The following is an 18,787-nucleotide window of genomic DNA, read 5'->3' as shown; positions in this document are numbered from 1 at the left end:
CACTAGACAAGGTGTCTCCAAGACCCACCTCATCCTGGGAACTGAGATCTCATCACTTGTGCTTTATTGCATCATGTAGAAGCAGTTACCTAGCCCAGCCTGCCCTCCACATTGCCTGTGGATGCGAGTGGCCAACCCTGCAGAAAGTCGAGCCATCCTGGTGACTTCCTGCTGTAGCAGGAACTGTCCTGTTTGCAGGTGGGGCAACAGAGGCACCAAGGGATATGCTGCTTGACTCAGGCAGTGCAAGTGTTGGTGGAATGAGGGGGTCACAGCTCAGGCAGAATAACACCGAGACAGTCCTGCAGCTCATTAGAATGCACTCTGCAGGCAGTTACTGTCGTGTGTGACTTTTTCAAGTTTAATAAAGTCCAAGTATTTGATATTATTTTGTGATTTCTAAAACATCAGTGGGGCCTGGATAGCTCAGTCGGTAGAGCATTAGCCTTTTAAAACATCCTACCATGTGCTGACATTTAAGACAATAAAAATGAGTAGCCATTTTTCCCTACTTCATGATTTGTTTTATGCCTGTGAATCTTTAATCAGGAATTTATTTTACATAAATCGTAACATGTTGAGAGATACTATTCATTGAATAATTTTACTGTTTGTTCTTGTGCCTTGGCAATATGCTGTAATCTTATTTTATTGGATTCTGTATCCAGACTTTCTATCTATTCATGTATTAATACCTCATTATTTTAACTTCCGTAGGTTTATGGTTTGAATTGGTCTCCATGATTCTTTTGTGGGTTTTCTTGCCTGTCATTGTGATAGTAGAGTTAGGACATGGTAAATATTATGGAAAATCATGGTAGATTCAACTAGGATTTGTTCTTACTCCCAGGCTCTGCACAAGTAGCATTATTTTCTTTAAAGGAGAGCAAAATAAAAACGTTAGGCTATTGTGGAATTCCCCATTCCTCTTGGGAAACATTTCTAAGAATTATATAATGTCTATATTGAAAGTGTTAGACAGTTCTGTTAGGAATGATAAGACCCTTACTCTAAGCTGTATACCTTAGGCTAGTTTCCTGTCTGGCATGGGAAGCCTGCCTGTTTTCTTCTTACGGTGATGCTAAGGGCTATATGACATGATGAAGATTTAACTTTGACAAGTATTTGTGAGAATTACTAAGTACTGAAACTGACTCTGTTGACTTCCTATTTATGGTCTATTAGGATGTTGATGAACTAGGGTAAAGCAAGATACATTTTCTTTAATCAGTATATATTCAAATATCGGTTTACTGCTAGATTGCTACTGGGTACAAAAATCAAAGAGGAATTCCAAGCCTAACTTCCATAGGTTGATTCTTTGTTACTTCCCATTGTCAACAGAGTGCTGCTTCATTTTGGAAAGATTTGTTTGTTTAAAAGGCAGCATAATAGGGAGAGTGGTAGAAAGAAAACGTGTGTGTTAGCTCTTCCGTCTACTGGTTCACTCCCTAAGTGGCTGTGGTGAGTGGGAGCAGGCCAGACTGAAATCAGGGTTAGGAACTTCATCTGGGTCTTCTGTGTGGCTCACAGGCGCCCAAGCGCTTGGGCCTTTTTCTGCTGCCTTTGCTTGTGCATAAGCAGGCAGCTGTGTTGGAAGTGGAGTGTCTGGGACTGTCACCAACTGACCATGTCATAGCCCTGGCCGCTCCTTTTTCATTCCATGTAAGACGGAGGATCCCAGTTCCTGAGATGGGAGACACCCCTGCTGTGATAGTCACACTCTGTTTACTAGCTGGTGGGAGGCTTCACATAGCTGGGTGGTTTTTGCTTTTGAACCTGACCTACTACTAGGTTTCAGTGACAAAATGCCTACATCTGAGGAATCTACCCTTAAGGACCCGAGTTTGCTAAGTGTACTTTTTATTTTCAGAGCTTTATTCAAATGGCGATGTCTCTGTCTCTTATGTAAATGACCTCAACATGGTGTAGATTGTGACTTTCTTATTCGCCCCCCTCTCCCCCCCCCCCGCACCTGTAGGTGTTTGATGCTGGAGACTATTCCCTGTTGTGTTCAGGTCCCAGTGAAAATGGGCAGACGTTGACTGGAGGGGATTTTGTGTCAGCAGATAAAGTCATCATCTGGACTGAAAATGGGCAAAGTTATATTTACAAACTACCTGCCAGGTATGCAGTAAATAAAACATTAGGACTTCAGTCAAAAGTGAAAGATTCAAAATTTGGTATGTGGGGCCCGGCACAATGGCTCAATTGGCTAAATCCTAACTTTGTCAATGCCAGAATCCCATACAGGTACAGGTTCTAGTCCTGGCTGCTCCACTTCCTATCTAGTCCCCTGTTTGTGGCCTGGAAAAGCAGTGAAGAATAGCCCAAAGCCTTGGGACCCTACACCCATGTGGAAGACCCAGAAGAAGCTGCTGGCTCCTGGCTTTGGATTAGCTCAGCTCCAGCTGTTGTGGCCATTTGGGGAGTGAACCAGTGGATGGAATATCTTTTCTGTCTTTCCTTCTCTCTGTAAATCTGCCTTTCCAATAAAAATATAAAAATAAAAAAATTTATCATGTAATCTCAAAGTATGAAAATATAAATTACATAAGTAATTTATATAGGAGACATTAGAACTTCTGAACACACTTAGAAATCAATTTAACTTTATTTGCAAGATATTTTGTTTAATGTGTTTGGAAGGCAGAATTATGGGAATGAGGAGGAAGAGAGAGACAGAGAGAGAGAGAGAGAGAGAGCGCGCTTCTTTCTGCTGTTTCACTTCCCATGTGACCACAGTGGCTGGATCAAGGGCAGGCCAAAATGCCAAAGCCAGGAGCCTGGAACTTTATCTAGGACTCCCATGTGGGTATCAGGGACCCCAGTGCTTGGGTCATCTTCTCTTGCTTTCTCAGGAACATTAGCAGGCAGCTGGATTGCAAGTGGAGCAAGCAGGATTGAACTAGCATTGATAGGAGGGACTGGCAGTTGCCAAGCAGTGGCTTGACTTGCTGTGCTACAGTGCCGGCCCCTGGTTGAACTTTTCAGTACAGAAAATCGATGGATCTCTGTTTGAATGGTTTTTCTGGTAGTAAAAATGTTTTCACTTCATGTCTATAGTTAGATTAACTGTATTTTAAAAAATCCCCCTTTTGTCCATTTGCCAAAAAAATAAACTTTCATCATATGGAACGATAAGATATGTAATGTTGGTGTTTTCATCGACTGTTGTGCTTTTCCATTTTCAGTTGCCTTCCAGCCAGTGATTCGTTCCGCAGTGACGTGGGCAAAGCAGTGGAACATCTGGTTCCTCCTGTACAGTGCAGCCTCTTGGACCGAAAAGATAAAGAGGTAAAATTCTTCAAGCGTCCTTGATAATCGAAAATCTTACATGGATAAGTTTCTGAACTGTATGTATTGATATCCTTTCATAACAGGACTTTGAAAAGTTTCTACCACCCAAGGCACTATGTTTTTTAAAAACATAAAATGTAGATAATCACAAAAATGTTTAGGATAGGTAGTGTGGACTGGAAACACTTAAATAAGAGACTGATGGAATTATAATTCCTCGTGAAGGATTATACCCCTGTAGCAAAATGGGGAAAATCTGTTGGGGGGGTGGGGATTTGGGGGGAAATCCCAGTCTATACAAAATTGTAACACATAATTTAAAAATTCAAAATATAAAAAAAATGTATAAAAAAGAGTGAAAGGAGAAAAAAATAGATAATATGGCCTATAAAATAATATTTACCATTCTCTATGATTACAAATATAAGTGACTTTTTGATAAAATTCATATTCATGCAGTAAATTTATTTTAAACATGATGACAGGTGATTTTAGAATGGCAAAGATAATTCTACACTAATGCTAATAATATTTCACTACTAGAACAAGTCACTGCAATACTTCCCAGAAATCAAGTTTGTTTGTTTCCTTACTTCCTTTTTTTTTTACTTTATTTTTTAAAAGCTTTATGGATTTATGTAAAAGGCAAAGTGCTGGATCAAGAGGGAGAAATGGAAAGAGCCAATATTTTGAATATGTAGAATTTATGGAATCTGTGCACAACTAAGATTCTTGATAACCTATTTGTTGTTTCATCTTTTAGCTTAAATCCTACCTACTATTCTCCAAACTAGATGCTTGCTTGCATTTAAATAAAGGTATAATGATCTGTATAAAAATAAACATCAGTAGTGGGCCTGCCGCGGTGGCATAGTGTAGTGGCTAAAGTCCTCGCCTTGGACACATCAGGATTCCCATATGGGCGCCAGTTCTAATCCTGGCAGCTCTATTTCCCATCCAGCTCCCTGCTTGTGGCCTGGGAAAGCAGTCGAGGACGGCCCAGGACCTTGGGACCCTGCAACCGTGTGGGAGACCCAGAAGAGCTCCTGGCTCCTGGCTTTGAATTTGCACAGCACCGGCTATAGTGGTCATTTGAGGAGTGAATCATCAGATGGAAGATCTTCCTCTCTCTCTCCTCCTCTCTCTATAATCTGACCTCGCAATTAAAAAAAAAAAAAGAAGAAAGAAAGAAAAGAAATAGTAGTGACTCAACAGTGATTCTACACTACTACCATCCCATATGGGTGGCAGCTCCATTCCTGGCTGCTCCACTTCTGATCCATCTCCCTGCTATGTACTGGGAAAGCAACAGAGGATGGCCCAAAGCCATGGGACCCTGCACTCTTGTGGAAGACCAGGAGAAAATTGGCTCCTGGCTTTGGATTGGTTCATCTCCATTGCTTCCATTTGGAGAGTGAACAAGCAGACGGACGATCTCTCTCTCTCTCTTTCTCTGTCTCTGTAAGTTCGCCCTTCCAATAAAAATAAATAAATCTGTTAAAAATTGTCTATTTGAAAGGCATTTTGCAGAGGGAGAGATACAGAGAGATCTTCCATCTGCTGGTTCATTCTCCAAATGGCCCCAATGGCAGGAGATCAGTTGGCCTTAGTAGCAGGAGGCGGGAGCTTCCTCCAGGTTGCCCACGTGGTTCCTCGTGTCCAACAATGTGAGCTGTCCTTCGCAGCTTTCCAAAACACCTTAGCAGGGAGCCTGATTAAGTGGAACAGTGCGACTTGAACCAGTACCCATGTGAAATGCTGATATCACCAGTGGTAGCTTTCACGGCTATTCCACAAGGCCAGCATTAAACCTGTTTTTCTTGAATTATTTGAGGAAGTGGAAAGAGCAAGAGAGGTAGAGGAAGAATAAGTTGTCGTCTACAGATTGACTGCCTAGGTAACCACAGTGTCTGGGGATCAGCCAGGAAGGAAGCCGGGAACTGGGAACTGAATCCAGGCTTCTCCTCTGGGTGTCAGGAACCCAGTTCCTTGAGCCACCACTCCTGCATCCCAGGGTCTGCCTTAACAGGAGAGTGGAATCAGGAATTGGAAGCGCATGAAACCATACACTGCAGTGTTGGCTGCTGGTGTCCTAACTACTTTCATAACCTGCCCCTGCTTCCAGATACCTTACCAGAAGTGGGCACATTAGCTGTCATGGTTTATTCATTTTGCCCTTCGTAAATGGAGGGACCTCCTTCATGCCACACACACACACACTCATACACACACATACACATGCACACACACAGTGCCTTTTTGGTAAAAAAAAATGACTTAATAATAGACACTTAGGTAAATTGCAATTTTATTGCTATAAACATGTTTTATAAAGTAGAGAATAAATACTAATCATGGAGAAAGACTATAAATACAGTTTTAAGTATTTTAAATATTTATGTTAAACCAGGTTTGAATATTAGTTTACATGTTTCCTAATGCTGCAAAATTACATTAAGCATTGTGAAATCATTATACCATAAGAACTTTTTAAGTGCAAATGCTGGGATATCAGTACCTAGCATCTTTATTTGAAGAAATGTTAATGTTTGAAATGTTTTTGATTATAAGCACAGTTAAATAAAGTTTAAAACAATTTTTTTGGCAGTTGCTGATATGCCCTCCTGTTACTCGGTTCTTCTATGGATGCAGGGAATATTTCCATAAACTGTTAATTCAGGGTGATTCTTCTGGAAGATTAAATATCTGGAACATCTCAGACACAGATGATAAGCAAGGTGAGGATGGTAATAGTTATTTGCAGTGACTTTGTAGTTTTTCAGATTTCACATTTCAAATAGTAGCGGCTGGATAACAAATTTGTGACACATGATGCCACTGGGGAATTGTATTTGATGGCAGTTTTAATTTACTGCACTCTTGAATGAAGCAACATTATTCCAATATTTAAAAAATGTTTTTTTAACACCCCAAAATGTTTTGCTTCTACAGAGCTGGAGATGACAACTTCTATTAGCTTGCAAGAGGCGTTTGATAAGCTGAGTCCTTGTCCTGCTGGAATAATAGATCAGCTGAGTGTGATTCCCAATAGTAACGAGCCCCTGAAAGTGACTGCAAGTGTGTACATTCCAGCCCACGGCCGGCTCGTGTGTGGTCGTGAAGATGGAAGCATAGTCATTGTGCCTGCCACGCAGACGGCCATAGTACAGCTGCTGCAAGGGGAACACATGCTCAGAAGAGGTATACCAGTCTGCAGATGTCTCCAGCGTCCTGATGATGAAACGTGTACTCTGTTTCTAACAAATGCAGCAAATCAGTGTAGTTGTTAGTATGCTATATATATAATTGATGGAGTAGAGTGTGTAGCTAGCGAAAATATTCACTGCCTGAATTTTTGTAGTGGCTAAATAAAGAAGTATCCAATTTTATCTCTTGGATATACATTAATGATTCCATCTATTATTATTTCAATGAATTACTAAATAACTCTGTGGCCAGCAATATGGATAATCTGCTAAGACAGTGTTGTCCAATGGAAATATAATATGAATCATATATGCAGTTTCATAGTAGCTATATTAAAAATTATAACTCAAAAAGGAAAATTGTTTTATATAACCTAATATGGCAAAAATGGTTTTTTATTGCAGGTGTTTGTACTATCTTCCAAAATCCTATGAGTACTTTCCGTTTGTAGCATGTATGAATCGTGCTTAGCTCCTTTCAAGTGCTCAGTAGTCCTGTGTGGATGGTAGCTGGCACATTGGACACTGAAATTTTGAAAGATAAAATTGGAAACTTTTTTTCCTGTGATAACATTTGTAGCCAACCTGCTAACTCATGTTTATTTTACCTATTAAAACTTCGTAAGACTTTGATTTTCCTGTTTTAAATCCCGAACCTCATTCACAGGTTGGCCACCTCACAGGACACTCCGGGGCCATCGGAACAAAGTCACGTGTTTGCTCTATCCACATCAGGTCTCGGCTCGCTATGACCAGAGATACCTGATATCTGGAGGTGTGGACTTCTCCGTCATCATTTGGGACATATTTTCTGGAGAGATGAAACACATCTTCTGTGTTCATGGTGGCGAGATCACTCAACTTCTAGTTCCACCTGAAAACTGTAGTGTAAGTTGATGCACGTCTTATAAAAGATGATTTCGGTGTGCCAGAGCTACATCGCTTTCTGTGTAGTAATGGATCCGTAGTACTTTAAGGAGGAAAATGTGACATGAGAATTAACAAAACTGTTTCAGTCTTAGAGCTAGAATAATAGTAAGATAGTATTCATATAAAGTCCTGATCATTTACTACTGGGTATGAAGAAGTAGAAGGTTGAATTGGTCCTTTTTCCATTGTTAGTTCCTAAATGACGTGACTTGTCTCTGAAACACAGTGGCCATTTAGAATATGTTTATTGAATGCGATTTTAGTCTTTTTAAATAATTGAAATATGCATGAAGACATTGTACAGTCTCATTATCAGGTTCATCTGGGCAAAAGCACAGTGAATATGAACTTGGATGGAGGCACAGTGTTTAGCTGGAGTTCATTTATACCGCTCAGGTATGTGACAAGAGAGAGCATGCTTCATAGTCACTGGTCCTGATCTCGATTTTGTAAAAAATACCCTTGTGAAAGTTGATTGCTTTTTTTAAAATTCTATTGTTTATTTCATATTATTTTTTAAAAGTTTTATTTTTGGTGATTTTTTATGTAGTTGATTAGGGTGACAATGTTCAAGGGCTAAAGAAATGTGGTTGAGACCACATTTCTACATTCTCTCTCTTTTTTTATCTTGCATCTGGGAGAAATGGGGAGACAAGGGGAAAAGCCACACCCAGCTTCCCAACTGCCTCCATATCCTGGGATGGAGGACAGCCATCCGATGTAATCCCAGGGTCCCCGATGTGGGATGAGCTCCAAGGAGCCTGCTCAGGAGTTTTTGATAGCTCGACAATTCTGAATTACTGCCGATCTCTCCACTCCAAGCATGATGAAATATTTCCAGAATCCACTAGTTGACACAATCTACCTTAGAGTCTCTGTTTGCCCAGGTATTCACTGTCAACACTTGGCTGGGGTAGTTGATCCTTTTGTTCTGTCCTCCGTCCTCTGTTATGGTACCAGGTGTTCTCTGCAGACTCCACTGTACTGCCATATCCTCCATGTGCACTGGGATGTGCTCTTTATTGTTCCGTCTAAGCCACTGAGGAGGCCCAGCTGTGACATATACACTCTGCGGTCAGACCGTGGAACCTGCACGTTCCATGGTTGGGGTTCTGAGTCCAGCAGTTCGGTTGTGGGGGATACCCACAAAAACTTCATCTACAGTGTTCCCAAACCTGATTCTTATGTGTGCTTGCCAATATAGGTCTGGCACAATCTGTCACACACGCTGGTGTTTGCAGTTGCTGGGTCAGTTCTGTTTCCAACCCAGTCTTCTACACAAACCAATGAGTGTTGGAATCCAGCTCGATCCTTGCCATTGGATGTGGATCTTATTCCTCCTTATTCCTCCTTCTCAGATCTTCTATGCTGTTTTGTTTTAACATGTAGAAATGGAGACTCTTATTAACCCGACCCTAGTAACTAAGATGTTTAGGTAGTACAGATGGGTAGAGATAGCACGCACTCTGGATTTGGTACTTGGCAGAAATAGGTTTGGGTGAATTACCCAACTTTGAACTCTGGATGGGTGAGTCCAGAAGAGCCATTTGCCTCATGAATCTGAGGAAGAGGGTGGGTGAAGGGGCAGGTGGGTGTTTGTGCCCCTCTTCAGGACCATGTCTGTGACTGTCAGTAGAACTTTGCCGTGACACACAGGGACGATGACCTGACACCTCCTTGCCTGGCTTATTTTACTGCCCTATTATTTACTGTTTTTACTGTAAATCCTAGTATGAAGGAGTCTGTTCTGAGATTCAGAGCTTTTTATTTCTGCGTAGGTTATTCTTAGAGGAAAGGCTTAGGAAAAAAGACAGGCACTAACAATAGCTAACACTTTCAAAATCATCTCCCTTAATGAACTTGTTAGATAGGATCGGTGTGAAAATCCAAAAATTAAAGCATAACATATTAAAAAAAAACAAAATACAATATTTCTCACTTATGAAATTGTGGTAGTACCATAGCATGGACCAGTTCACTTTTCCCATTGATTTGCAGTAGTTTTCTATTTCCGTTGATTTTTCTGTTGATTTTCAGTGGTGGTTGGCTTGGGTTTGGAGTGGAGTCTCCGACACAGAGTGTTTATTTGCATGTATAATGCAGTGTGGTACTTTTTACTTACATTTGAAAACACTCAAGTCCGTGTGCCACATGGATGAGTACTTGCAGAAGTAGTAAGCGCATTGAAATTGAAGTGGGCAGGCTCAATTCAGTTCCTGATTCTTTGTTGACATTGAAAGTTTGGAAGGCAGCAGAAAGAGTGGCTTGACTGGCTTTTTACTTTCTTTTAGTAAGTATGTGCTTTGTATTTATTTCCTCCTCAGTCATGTTGATTTAGTTTTCTATTGCTAAAACCATTTGGGATAGACTTTTTGGACACTTTTTATAAGATTAATGACAACAGTGTTTCTGCATGTGCGTTAGAAGGCTGACTTCTTTAATAAATTACCAAAAAACGTTTTACTTTTCATTTATTACATCTTATTAAACGTCTATGGTCATTTAATCTCCAGAAACATCCAGAAGGGGGCAGCATGGATTTGTGAAAACAATCATATCAGGCATCTAATCTGAACCTTAGCATTTATGCATTCATCCGACAGTATTACAGTCCTAGCCCCTAGAGACAGATAGGATAATATGAATAGTATATGTGACTGTGTGTATGCTACTGTGGCTAGTATTCACAGCAAGTGAGAGGAATTAACAACTAAGGTTAAAAAAGATTGCACTTTTGTTCTAAAAAATTGTTCTGAGTGTTTACCTAAATTAGCCGCCATCTCAGTTCTGAATCTAGGTTTTTAAAAAATTTGATTTCAAAAATGTCGCATTTAGCAAAAAATGTCAATAATTATGTCATGATTTCTGAAGACAGACTAAACTTTGTTAGTGCAAATTAATCAAAAGCAAGAATCAGATCTTACATTTTCCAAAAAATGATCACTTACTGTTCTATATAATATTTTTCTCATCACAGTTCTCTTATAATTTGAGTCTGTTTTTATCTATTTGCTACTTTTTAGAAGAATTTTAAGGAATTAATACAGAATAATAGAAAATACAGAAATTTTCTTTTTTAAAGATTTATTATTGTTATTTTTTTAATGTGAAAGGCTGAGTTACAGAGAGAAAAGGATTGGCAGACAGAGTTCTTCCACCCTCTGGTTCGCTGCCCAGATGGCTGCAGCGGCCAGAGCTGAGCCAACCCAAAGCCAGGAGATTCTTTCTAGTCTACGTGTGGGTGTAGAGGCCCAGCCATTTGAGCTGTTCTTCATTGTTGTCCCAGGATGTTAGGAGGGAACTGGATTGGAAGTAGAGTAGCCAGGATGCACAGTGACGCCCACATGGGATGCTGGTGCTGCATGTAGAGGCTTAACCAGCTACACCATTGCATCAGCCCCCAGAAATTTTCTAAGGATAATCTCATCTCTTTCTTCCTCTCTAAATATATTCTTTTAAAAAATGAATCTATTTTTGTGTATTTATTTTCAATTGTTTAAATTCTTGAGGGGTACAGCATCACACAGATTCTGTGTCCAATGGCCTTTGCAGTCAGGTTGCTTCGGAACTTGGCATGAACCATGCCACTGTATCCATGAGCACCAGTTACTTCTCCCCAGGTGACTGGTTTTGTTAGGTTTTCCACCAGGAGTCACTGTGGTATTCTTTGCTCTATACATGTAGGCACACATCTACTTAAGAATTCACCTTCATCCTGGACATAAACACCTTCAATTTTAAGCAACATTGTGTGCTCCCTTTGGTTCCGTAGACATCATTTGTAGCAAGCAAAAATGGCCTTGCACCACAGTCTTCCAGACATTGTTGCCTTCTAGAAGTCCTGTTCCCAGCAAGCCTCCACAGGCTCCAAGTTGGCAGAAAGAGCTTTCTATATGTATTCTGAATGACATCATTTTAATTACATTTAAAGTCATGGTGCATTTAGAATGTTGCATATTGGTTTTTAAGTCCTTTAAATAAGTATTGCCCTTCAGAACATTAGGAATAGGTTTGTATAGCTACCATTTAGCCCCACGGTTTCCCATCATCCTGCTATAATCTTCTAAGCCTTGCTAATTATTTAGGCTTATGCCTGGCAGAATGTAAAGCCTCTGTGAACATAGCTGCCATTCGCATTTAGGAAACACAGATATGTTTAATATACAAGTAAAATGCTGGTTGTGCTTTTTGACTGGTTTCTGACCTTTATACAAAGTTATATTTTCCACATACTTACTGCTGTCATGTATTGTATTCGAGAGAATAAAAATGTAATTGTTATCTTTATCAGAGGATCATAATCTGCTGTTGAGTAGGCAGCTGAGAAGAACATTACCAAGCAGGGAACTGACTCGAGAGGGGTTTTTACCTGTATTGAGTAAGAAGGTGTTCCTGGTACAGCTCTAATGACAAAAGAACTCAACAGTTTAGAAATAGCTCTATTTTGGGTTGGCTCCTCTTGATCTTAAGTCATATCCTTAATAGTCAATTATGTTGGGTCTGGAACTTACTTTCAGTAATATCAGAAGTGATCTGGCACCAAACCTGACAAATGAAGTCACTGACTGAACTGATAGTTTATTTTGGACTTGAAAGAAAATCTGATGCAAAGCAAAGGCTAATTTTTTGAGTTACTTGACTAAAAGGCAATATAAAAACTAGTTAAAATTTATTTCAAAGTGGCAGAAATTGTCAAAAAACAATGGACCTTTTAAGATTATTCCTGAGATTCAGCATGGTTGTTGAATAGAAAATGGTTTAGCAAGTCACTGAGTGCCTATTATAGGCTAGGTCCCTTCTGGGACCAGAGTTAGCTTGGATAAGGTTGAGTCTGTGATAGAATTTAGTTGGACTTAGCAAACAGGTGTCTCAGTGCAGTATGAGAAGTATTAAGAAGGGACTTTTTTCAAGGTCTTATGGACTACTTGGAACGGAGCACTGAGGAGGGCTACTTTGGGTGGTTTTGGAAAATTTTCTTTTTTTTTTTTTAAAGATTTATTCATTTTATTATAGCCAGATATACAGAGAGGAGGAGAGACAGAAAGGAAGATCTTCCATCCGATGTTTCACTCCCCAAGTGAGCCACAACGGGCTGGTGCGCGCCGATCCGAAGCCGGGAACCTGGAACCTCTTCTAGGTCTCCCACGCGGGTGCAGTGTCCCAATGCATTGGGCCATCCTCCACTGCTTTCCCAGGCCATAAGCAGGGAGCTGGATGGGAAGTGGAGCTGCCGGGATTAGAACCGGCGCCCACATGGGATCCCGGGGCTTTCAAGGCGAGGACTTTAGCCGCTAGGCCACGCTGCTGGGCCCAGTTTTGGAAAATTTTCAAGAAAGGTATGGTATCTATGGAACTTGGCTGTATTCGTTTTGTAGGTATTTATTAAATGATTCATGGTACATGAACAACCTCCTTGTGCAGGTGCTTTTTGTATTACATTTTGTATTACAGGTCCAGGCCTGTCGCAGCCTAGAGAGGGTTTGGGCAAATGCTGTGGGTGTATTACAAAAGTGATGACATGTGGAGGATGGAAGGTGAAATCCCTGAGCGTATGGAACTGTATCATGAAAAATAAAAAATAAAAATAACACAACTACCATGATCATGATTTTGTGTGTGCTGAGAGGGAACTGTATGTGAGCATCATTTATTTTGTCTTATGTAATAAGGATGTCTGGACGAAAAAAAAGGGAGAATAATATGAAAGTATACCATGGTAAAAATCTAGGTGTTTGAAAAAAAGACTCAACAAGCTGGAAAGGGGAGATGAACGTGGGATGTACAAGGATAGACAAGAAGCCTGTGCACACTAAAAAGCCAGGTTTGTTTCTGCAGAATTGTTTGTATTGAACTCATTATCGCTAGTGTTCTTCAGCCCTTGGCAAAAACTTTAAGAAGTGGTGGGAGACAACACTGTGCATTAGGTAAATGGAGTCTGAAATAATGGGGCCTGGTTAGCCTGGGTGGTTAGAACGGAGCCTTGAGCCCAAGCTGATCTGGCCTCCGTCTTCCTCTCGGAGCCACTCCTCTCTGTGGGATCTCAAGGTGAAGAAGCAGGACCTGACTTTCTGAAGCAGCTCATTAAATCCTCGCTGTTGTCACTGCTGTGTTTAGTTACCCATGTCCTCATTTGGATGATAAAGCCCTGAATCTGAGCAGTATGTGCCTTCATTTCTGGTGCTTGACTGGCTTCTTTATAGCTATAATATTCTTTTTTTATTTTTAGCTGAAATATTTATATTTATATTTTAACATTATCAAGATCAAACTCAGGATTTCATTCCTTTTTTTATTATTATGTCTGAATAGTATTCCATAGTGTGTATATGTTGTAATTTCCTTATTTTTATTTTATTTAGTTCTTCCTTTCCATTTTTCAATCTTATAGGCATAGGGCTTCATCCCCCTTCATTGTCCCTGTGTTTTGTAGTAAAACAGCCCATCAGGTGTAGTTTTGACTCCAGCATGCTGCTCTTTATGTGGGTCATGACATTGTTGGTATAGGCAATGGTAGAAAGTTTTATATTTTGTTGTCTAAGTATATTTATAAGTTTCATTGGGAGCCCACTTTTATCCAGTAATAGAGATGCATTCTGTCCATTTTGTTTGATTCCTGGTAGTCTGGTCTCAATTACATCCTACATTTGTGCGATTACAAGCATATATTTGTTTAGCTTTGCATGTTTTTGTTTTGTATTTTGGATGGAGGTTGTCTTGTAGACAATATTTGTCTTTTTAGAACTGGCACATTTCACTGAACTTAACGATCTCCAGTTGGGACCATTTGGTTGCAAGTGGTAAATTCTCATTCTTTTCAATAGCTGAGTAGTATTCCATAGAGTAGATGTACCACAATTTCTTTCTCCAGTCCTCCTTCAGTAGGCATCTAGGTTGTTTCCATGCTTTTGCAATTGTTGATCTTGCTGCAATGAACACAAGGGTGCAGGTGGCTTTTTCTTGAGTATGCATCCGTTCTTTTGGATATATTCTCCGGAGTGGGATTACTAGGTCATACGGTAGATGAATTTTCAGTTGCCTGAGTTTTCTCCATCATGACTTTTATGGTGGCTGAACCAGACTACAGTCTTACCAGCAGTGGAGTAGGGTACTTTTTACCCCACAACCTCGCCAGCAGGTGTTGAGGGAACACAATTCCAGAGCTTCAGACACATTAATTGGTGGCCATAATCGAAACAGCCTGGTACTGGTGCAGAAACAGAGAGGAAGCTCAAAGGAGCAGAATAGAAACACCAGAAGAGAACCCACACATGCACAGCCAACTAATCTTTGGCAGGAGAACAGAAAACAATTTAGGGAAAAAGTTGGCCTCTTCAACAAATGTTGTTGAGACAATTGCATAGCATCTTGTAGGAGTGAGAAATAAGACCCTCACCTTTCACTATACAGAAAGTTCAAATCTAAATAGATAAAGGATTTAACCTAACCCAGAAAGCATCAAACTGGTAGAAGAAAACCTAGGAAACGACAAAACACTGGCGTAGGTAAAGACTTCCTAGAAAAATTATCAAAAGCACAGGCAGTCAAGACCAAAATAAACAAATGGGGACTACATCAAACCAAGAGGCTTCTGCATAGCAAAGGAAACAGTCAACAAAGAGACAACCCAATAGAGTGGGAGAAAATCTTTGCATCCTATACAACAGATGGGGGGGCTAACATCCAGAATATGCAAAGAACTCCAGGAACACAATAACGACAAAATCAACAAACCAGTTAAGAAATGGGTGAAGGAAATGAAGCAGGCATTTTCAAAGGAAAAAATTCAAATGGCTTACAAATATGGAAAAGTGTTCAAGCTCCCTAGCAATAAGGGGGCTACAAATAAAAACCACACCGAGATTCCACTTAACCCCAGTGAGAATGGCACAACTACCAACAGACATACTCTTTCTATACTTGAAATTACTTTTCATTTCCTGAGTTTTGTACAATGGCCAGGTAGTTTCCAGTCCAAATTAGAGAAGAGCTCCCATTTTCCGCCCACCTGATTTTGCATTTTTATGGCATTAGATAGGAGGCATTTCTGGATACCAAGGGAGAGCACCTATGGAAACGGGTTTCCTTGGGAGTTGAAGTCCAAAGTATTCGTCTTTCTGCTTGCTACTTGGAAATAGCAGCTGTCAGAGAGGCCCAAAGTGGGTCATTTCTTCGGGACAGTGTGGGTAGATCACAAACTGTTACCCTTGCCCTGCTTTTGTAAGCATGGTTTCATTTGTTCAAGGAGGAAGTTTTGTCCCATTTAGTGCTTTTTCTAGAGTTTTAACTATGGATTTGCATTAATAATTCTTTCTTAATGTGAACACTGAGGTTGTGTTTCTCTATGCTCATCGATATCAAATTAAAAAGGAAGCCAACATCTTTTTAAACAAAGAGGTACTTTCAGCATGTATGTTCTGTTAACCACTTTTAGAAATAAGGAGATCCCTTATGTATCTTCAAGTGTAACAACAGGGCGGTAGTCAGAAAGGAAAGAAAGCATTTCCCATGGTTTTAACAGATTTTTCTATAGTTTCATGTAGATTTTTCTGTGGATACAGGAAGATATGAAAAATAATTCCTAAAAAGTTTTACTGTTCATGCTGATTATCCAGTTGGTGGGTTAATAGTGTTTTGTTTAGATAACATGATCTTATTTTTTAAATATATGTTTATGATAGCACCCTATACTTTGTTTCCTTCTTAACAAGGATAGATTTCAGAAACTTATTTTTGTTTTAGTTTTGTGAAGGTCTGGAAATGAAACATTTGATTTGATAGGCTTTTCTTCCCCTTTATATTGAATATTTAAAAGTGATGGATGTTGCCTCTTCACATCACGTTTATGTTCCATGGGAAGAGTTCTGGGAAGTACCAGAAGTAATGGCTAACAGAGCAGTGGGATTGATTTATGGGCAGAAGAAGCTGGTCATTTATAGCCTGTGTAATGGTGGGCACGTGTAAAAGCAGAGATGATAGTTAGCGTGTTCATAGCCAGACAAAGATTAAAATTGTGCTGGGCATAGAAGACCTTGCTCCTAAGATGGCATAAAGAAACTGAGTAATTATTTTAGCAGACGATTTAGCAAAAGCAGAAGATTTATATATATATTTTGTGATGAGAACTGTTGAGAAGTGGAATCATCTCCCCAGAGAGTGGGTGGATGGGATGAACTGGCTGTGTGTGATTTCTGTAATTCATGGAGGATGCTTAGGAGCAGGTTACATGGAGGTTTCTGGGAATGGTTTGAAATGAAGTCTTGTAAAATGCACGGGGTCAGACTGGGTGACCTGGGTGGTATATTCCGACTCTAGCAGATCTGTGATAGCTTGTGGCATCTTGCTGTCCAGCGTTAATGTACTCTGATGGTTGTTTACTGGCAAAAATCAGTGCTCTATTTGGTTTAGGATTAGAATTCTTTTTAAAATTAATAATTGACAAAAAATTAGCCTTGGTGCTTGTTTGTTCCAATATCTTTCTTCTTCTATTTTTCTTCAAATGAAAATGAGTTTTTACTTAAAAAAAATATTCTGTTGGCTACTGTTAGCTTTTATTTTAATTAGCATTTGTGGTCGTCTGTGCTTTAGGGCAAAATTAATATAGTTTTTGGAACATCAACCCAATTGATAGAAAACTTTATCCATATTGTTCAAGTTCTCCATACCAATAAAATTTTTTTAGAATGGAAATTTATATTTTTCCTCATTAGGTCAGTTACTAAACAGTGGTTGTTGAAATAGAATTTCTAACATGATCGTTTGGTCAGTCTGGCAGAAAGGTAGCCAATAATTTCACAATTATATAAAATATATATTCACATCCATCATCATTAACAATGAAACTTTTCTAAGATTTATATTGTGCCTGGAGATGCTGGCTAATTTAACATGAAGTTACAGATATTAGCAGGACACTTAAGAAATATTTCATTTAATGTTCAGTGTGTTTCTTTGAACTCTTAAGTCATACTTTTTTGTATGCTTGTGTACAATTTACAATATATATGAAGTGTTGACATAGAAGTAAATTTATATAATTCACAAATATGCATTCCACAATTTTTAAATGAATAAATATGTGGCCCAAAAGTTTGGCCAATGATCATTCTCAAGAAAGTTTAAAGATGTGAGGTTCATACGTTTTAGTTGTTTTATTAACTATGCAGTTAGAATGTTTTAAACCTTATTTTGTTATATGGTCTGTCACGTAAAATTGTGTTTAGGTACTTCTCTAGGTAAAGGAGGAAAACAAAATGAAGTAGAGGGAATTCATTAAATCTTAGAAATAGTCAGTGTAGATAAAATAGTAATTAGAATGTCTAAATTTAGGAAGAAAAGAATTTTGCAGTCAGACTTACTTATGGGGAACATGGGTTTAAGAAAGAAATGTGATTATAAAGTATGTTTTAAAATGCTTTTTAAATAATTTGCAGGAGAGAAATATAATTGTATTTTAGAAAATCTTTTAAATGCTTTCATTTAACAGGCAGCTGAGAATTATTTATCGTTACTTTGTTCATTTTTTAATTAAAATTAATATCAAAGTGGTGCTTCAGTGATCTCTTTTCCCTTTACACGTAAATAAGCCGAAGACACTGGCTTTGTTTATACCATTGATTTGTTTCCACATTGTCTGTAAAGGTAACCATCAGCTCAGAATCAATTAGTGGAATAAAAATTAATGAGGTTTACGGCACTGGATCATTTCCACTCTAGGCCAGTTATTTTATTACAAGTTGGACTAGCATTTCCTTGAAAGAAGAAAAATTAGATTTCTTTTAATCCATATTTTAAAAGAAGAGAGCTATCTTTTTTGTATGTGAGTTAAATACCTTTAATAACTATAGCTTTGTGGGCTTTGTAATATTGATTTTTGTTTGTTTTCATTCTTGATTATTTTGACCTTTTTTGGGAGAGTTTCTTATTACAATAAAGCTAATGTTTACTCTTTGGATACTTTTTACAGTGATGGTACTTTAAGCATTTTTTTTAAATTTTGAATTTTATGGTACAATTTCAGAGAGACTGGGATTTCCCTCCTAACTCCCACCCTGTGACAGATTTTCCCCACGTTGCTACAATAGTATAGTCCTTCATAAGGAGCCATAATTCCATGAATCTGTTATTAAGTATTCCCCGACATTGCTGGTACAATGTCAGACAGTCCAGCATCCCATTGTCTGCACATTTCCAGCAGTTTTATTGGGAGTCTATCTTTGGTTTGGAAGCAGGGATGCAGATTGCATTGTATCCCCACATCTGGTATGGTAGTCTGTATTACTCTATCACTATATATTCCCTTAAATGAGAAGCCATGAACTAAGGTCAACAACCGGTATGAATACATAATTCAC

At 39.0% G+C, this 18,787-nt stretch overlaps 1 protein-coding gene and 1 pseudogene across 2 annotated transcripts in view; one reads left to right on the top strand and one right to left on the bottom strand.

Moving 5' to 3' along the window:
• Positions 1-18,787, top strand: part of WDR7 (WD repeat domain 7) — a 300,266-nt gene that overhangs the window by 20,230 nt on the left and 261,249 nt on the right. For both annotated transcript variants that reach the window (XM_058677108.1, XM_058677109.1), the window contains exons 8-12: positions 1,982-2,127; positions 3,195-3,297; positions 5,909-6,038; positions 6,253-6,501; positions 7,174-7,394. In XM_058677108.1, coding sequence (XP_058533091.1) covers positions 1,982-2,127; positions 3,195-3,297; positions 5,909-6,038; positions 6,253-6,501; positions 7,174-7,394 — 849 coding nt within the window. The remainder of the gene's footprint in view (positions 1-1,981; positions 2,128-3,194; positions 3,298-5,908; positions 6,039-6,252; positions 6,502-7,173; positions 7,395-18,787) is intronic.
• LOC101522531 (large ribosomal subunit protein eL33-like) lies at positions 10,933-11,259 on the bottom strand (annotated as a pseudogene).

This window comes from Ochotona princeps, chromosome 18 (assembly GCF_030435755.1).
Source record: "Ochotona princeps isolate mOchPri1 chromosome 18, mOchPri1.hap1, whole genome shotgun sequence".
NCBI lineage: Eukaryota > Metazoa > Chordata > Mammalia > Lagomorpha > Ochotonidae > Ochotona > Ochotona princeps.
This window is presented reverse-complemented; position numbering and strand designations above follow the sequence as displayed.